Here is a 4,878-nt window from a genome sequence, read left to right as displayed (position 1 = left end):
GAAAGGATGAAAGGCAAAGTCGACCTCGGCGGAATCTGAACTCACAACGTAACGCAGACGAAATACCTATTTCTATTTCTTTACTACCCACAAGGGGCTAAACACAGAGAGGACAGACATAGGTATTAAGTCGATTACATCGATCCCCAGTGCGTAACTGGTACTTAATTTATCGACCCCGAAAGGGATGAAAGGCAAAGTCGACCTCGGCGGAATTTGAACTCACAACGTAACGGCTGACGAAATACCGCTAAGCATTTCGCCCGGCGTGCTAACGTTTCTGCCAACTCGCCGCCAACTTTCTTAATACTATTTTACTTTCCAGTTTGATCGTCAAATCAAAAGAAAAAAAAAAATTATGTTTATATTTGGATTTACCATGACAACATCTTGTGTACTTTTCTACTATCCATGGTAAACAACTCTGATTTATCAAATTCTTCTCTCGACTCAGCAATCGCACCCTCAAATAAGCGGTTTCATCCAAACATATATTCATATTTCTTTCCCTGAGATCTCTTTTACGTCGTCTTGGCGTAGAAGTTATAATGTGTTTTGCGGGTACTATTTAAGAAGAGTGGTCCCGGTGCGCGCACTCGCGTACTTGCGAATCCGCGCTAGCTAATCGTGACTAGTCGATCCTTACTTTGTGTTTTTGTGTTTTATTTACGGGTACTATTTAAGAAGAGTGGTCCCGGTGCGCGCACTCACGTACTTGCGCATCCGCGCTAGCTAATCGTGACTGGTCGAACCTTACTTTATGTTTTTGTGTTTTATTTACTTTGTTTTAAAAAAAATTGGCGATCCTTCGGTATAGGTACACACGTGACTTTGTTTACATTTCTGAAGATAAGAGAACCCCCTTTTTTCCCACCCCTAACCCCAACCCTAACCCCTCCATATATTAAAAAAAACACTTTCTTGAAATGTATCCGGTACTTATACCGAAGTTACGCCCAATAATTATTTACTTTGTGTAAAAAAAAATTATTTATTTTGTGTTTTAATTTACTTTGCTAGGTAGTCGTTGTAGGATCGACTAGTCACGACTAGCTAGCGCGGATGCGCAAGTACGCGAGTGCGCGCACCGGGACCACTCTTCTTAGATAGTACCCTATGTAAAATATTAAAGAAAAAGGCCCAGCTGTTTCTTACAATACATCTGAGGCAAAAATTTTTCTGTGGCCTTTAAAATACTGAGGTAGATCCAAATTTACTATTCTGTTGCGTGGAGCCCCAAAAATCTTACATGGACCCCTGTTGAGAACCACTGTGTGTGTGATGAGTAAACTATATCCTTCATTGCATGATTTCTGCTCATGTAGCAGATTCCCATGATGTCCAAGTCAAGAAACTAACCACAAGAGAGGATTCTTAGACATTTCTCAGATTTTAATTATTCCTGGAGATTGGATATGGCAGACGTTAATCACTTGGACGCTTCTGTTTTTAACCCTTTAGATTCATCTAAGGCAAAAATTTTTCAGTGGCCTTTAAAATACTGAGGTGGATGCTAATTTACTATTCTCTTGCGTGGAGCCCCAAAAATCTTACATGGACCCCTGTTGAGAACCACTGTGTGTGTGATGAGTAAACTATATCTTCATTGCATACTTTCTGCACATGTAGCAGACTCCCATGATGTCCAAGTCAAGAAACTAACCACAAGAGAGGATTCGTAGACATTTCTCAAATTTTAATTATTCCTGGAGATTGGATATGGCAGACGTTAATCACTTGGACACTTCTGTTTTTAACCCTTTAGATTCAGTGACGTGGACATACAATGATATGAAACCGTTATGTAGTGAGACATTTATTCAAGAACGATCGTTGGATAGAAACATTGCTGACTACCGCTGTGATATTTGTTGGAAAACCTTCTCTTCGGAAGATGAAGTTTTGACACACCGAGAAATACACAACAGGGGAAAATTCTATCAATGTAAAGTGTGCGGGAAAGGTTTTGTTTCTGATGGCGATTTAACCAAACATATACGAAGGCACACGGGAGAAAAACCTTATCAGTGTGAGTTATGTGAGAAAACGTTCTTTGAGAATTCTAGTCTCGTACGTCACCGTAGAATACACACGGGGGAGAAACTGTTTCATTGCGAAACGTGTGGAAAATTTTTTGTCTGTAAAAGTAATTTGACCGCACACAAACGAACCCACACGGGAGAGAAACCCTACCATTGTGAAATATGTGGAAAATCCTTCCTTGAGAATTCCGGCCTCCTGCGTCACCGACGGATACACACGGGGGAAAAACTATTCCGTTGCGAAGTCTGTGGGAAACCTTTTCTCTCCAACAGTAATTTAACCACACATAAAAGGACCCATACTGGGGAAAGGCCTTATGGGTGTGGAATCTGTGGGAAATCTTTCTCTGATAAATCTACTCTTGTGGTTCACCAACGAATACACTCCGGAGAAAAACTGTTTCACTGTGAAGTTTGCGGAAAATCTTTTGCCACCAACAGTAATTTTACAGCACATAGAAGAGTACACACAGGTGAAAGACCCTATGAGTGTACAATATGTGATAAATCCTTCTCTGATAATTCTAGTTTTATACATCACCGAAGAATTCATACGGGAGAGAAACCATATAAGTGTGATATATGTGGGAAATCTTTTTCTGATAATTCTAATCTTGTCGTTCATCGGAGAATTCATACGGGAGAAAAACGATTTCGTTGTGGTCTGTGTGGGAAGTGTTTCGTCACTAACTGTGATTTAAACAAACATAAGAGAGTCCACTCTGGGGAAAAGCCTTTTCATTGTGACATATGTGGTAAATCATTCTCTGATAATTCCAGTCTCTCGGTTCACCGAAGAACTCATACTGGGGAAAAACGATTCCGTTGTGAAATATGTACCAAGTCGTTTATCACTAATGGTCACTTAAAGTCCCACAAACGAATCCACTCTGGAGAGAAACCTTTCCGCTGTGACATCTGTGGGAAATCATTTCGTCAGAACTCTTATCTCGTAGTCCACCAACGGATCCACACAGGAGAGAAACCATTCCACTGTGAAATATGTGGTAAGTCTTTTGTGTCGAACAGTGATTTAACAAAACATATACGAGTCCATACTGGAGAAAAACCGTATCGTTGTGAAACCTGTGGAAAATCCTTCGTGTCAAACAGTGATTTAAGATCACATAAAAGGGTTCACACCGGGGAAAAACCCTTCTACTGTGAAATGTGTGGAAAATCATTCTCTGATAAATCAACACTTGTAGGTCACCAAAGAATCCACGCTGAAAATAAAAGCCCTACCATTATGAAATAATATGGGATATCATTTGTCTATGAAAGTAGCTTCACCCTAGAGCAGTGCTTTTCAACCTTTTTGCTGGAGCGGAACCCCAAGGAAACATTCCACTGGCTCGAGGAACCCCTGTGCCAAAATTTAATAGTCTTATGCACACATATCTGCACAGGAGAATTAAAAATTACTGCCGATTTTAGCAGTTTTGTAACTTCTTGCGGAACCCCTGGACTGTACTGGCAGAACCCTGGTTGAAAACCACCGAACTAGAGCCTTTCACATTATTCTGTCAAAAGTTTGTATTGAATAAGTTTTTGCTATTGATGAGGAGGAAATATTGAAAAACCGTATCGTTGTGAAACCTGTGGAAAATCCTTTGTGTCAAACAGTGATTTAAGATCACATAAAAGGGTTCACACTGGGGAAAAACCCTTCTACTGTGAAATGTGTGGAAAATCATTCTCTGATAAAATCAACGCTTGTAGTTCACCAAAGAATCCACGCTGAAAATAAAAGCCCTACCATTATGAACTAATATGAGATATCATTTGTCTATGAAAGTAGCTTCACCCTAGAGCAGTGCTTTTCAACTTTTTGCTGGAGCGGAACCCCAAGGAAACATTCCACTGGCTCGAGGAACCCCTGTGCAATAATTTAATAGTCTTATGCACACATATCTGCACAGGAGAATTAAAAATTACTGCCGATTTTAGCAGTTTTGTAATCTTGCGGAACCCCTGGACTGTACTGTCGGAACCCTGGTTGAAAACCACTGAACTAGAGCCTTTCACAATTATTCTGTCAAAAGTTTGTATTGAATAAGTTTTTGCTATTGATGAGGAGAAAATATTGAAAATCCATATCAGTGATTTAACGTCACATAAAAGGGTTCACACGGGGGAAAAACCCTTCTACTGTGAAATGTGTGAAAAATCATTCTCTGATAAATCAACGCTTGGAGTTCACCAAAGAATCCACACTGAAAATAAAAGCCCTACCATTATGAACTAATATGGGATAACATTTGTCTATGAAAGTAGCATCACCCTAGAGCAGTGCTTTTCAACCTTTTTGCTGGAGCGGAACCCCAAGGAAACATTCCACTGGCTCGAGGAACCCCTGTGCAAAAATTTAATAGTCTTATGCACACATATCTGCACAGGAGAATTAGAAATTACTGTCAATTTAAGCAGTTTTGTAACTTGTTGCGGAACCCCTGGACTGTACTGGCAGAACCCTGGTTGAAAACCACTGAACTAGAGCCTTTCACATTATTCTGTCAAAAGTTTGTATTGAATAAGTTTTTGCTATTGATGAGGAGAAAATATTGAAAAACCGTATCATTGTGAAACCTGTGGAAAATCCTTTGTGTCGAACAGTGATTTAAGATCACATAAAAGGGTTCACACGGGGGAAAAACCCTTCTACTGTGAAATGTGTGAAAAATCATTCTCTGATAAATCAACGCTTGGAGTTCACCAAAGAATCCACACTGAAAATAAAAGCCCTACCATTATGAACTAATATGGGATAACATTTGTCTATGAAAGTAGCTTCACCCTAGAGCAGTGCTTTTCAACCTTTTTGCTGGAGCGGAAC

General features: G+C 39.9%; 1 protein-coding gene across 3 annotated transcripts; it reads left to right on the top strand.

Moving 5' to 3' along the window:
- The first annotated feature begins 1,106 nt into the window (after positions 1-1,106).
- LOC115226448 (zinc finger protein OZF-like) lies at positions 1,107-3,837 on the top strand. Of its 3 annotated transcripts, none has more exons than XM_036515417.1 (2): positions 1,107-3,137; positions 3,651-3,837. In XM_036515417.1, exons 1-2 carry the CDS (start codon positions 1,720-1,722, stop codon positions 3,784-3,786), a joined length of 1,554 nt encoding a protein of 517 aa, XP_036371310.1. In that variant the 5' UTR covers positions 1,107-1,719; the 3' UTR covers positions 3,787-3,837. The 3 variants fall into 3 exon arrangements, with proteins under 3 accessions (XP_036371310.1, XP_036371309.1, XP_036371311.1); XM_036515416.1 differs by having other exon boundaries at positions 1,107-1,461; positions 1,766-3,794; XM_036515418.1 differs by having other exon boundaries at positions 1,107-2,354; positions 2,607-3,794.
- Positions 3,838-4,878: the final 1,041 nt, after the last annotated feature.

Source organism: Octopus sinensis, linkage group LG30 (genome assembly GCF_006345805.1).
Source record: "Octopus sinensis linkage group LG30, ASM634580v1, whole genome shotgun sequence".
Lineage (NCBI taxonomy): Eukaryota > Metazoa > Mollusca > Cephalopoda > Octopoda > Octopodidae > Octopus > Octopus sinensis.
This window is presented reverse-complemented; position numbering and strand designations above follow the sequence as displayed.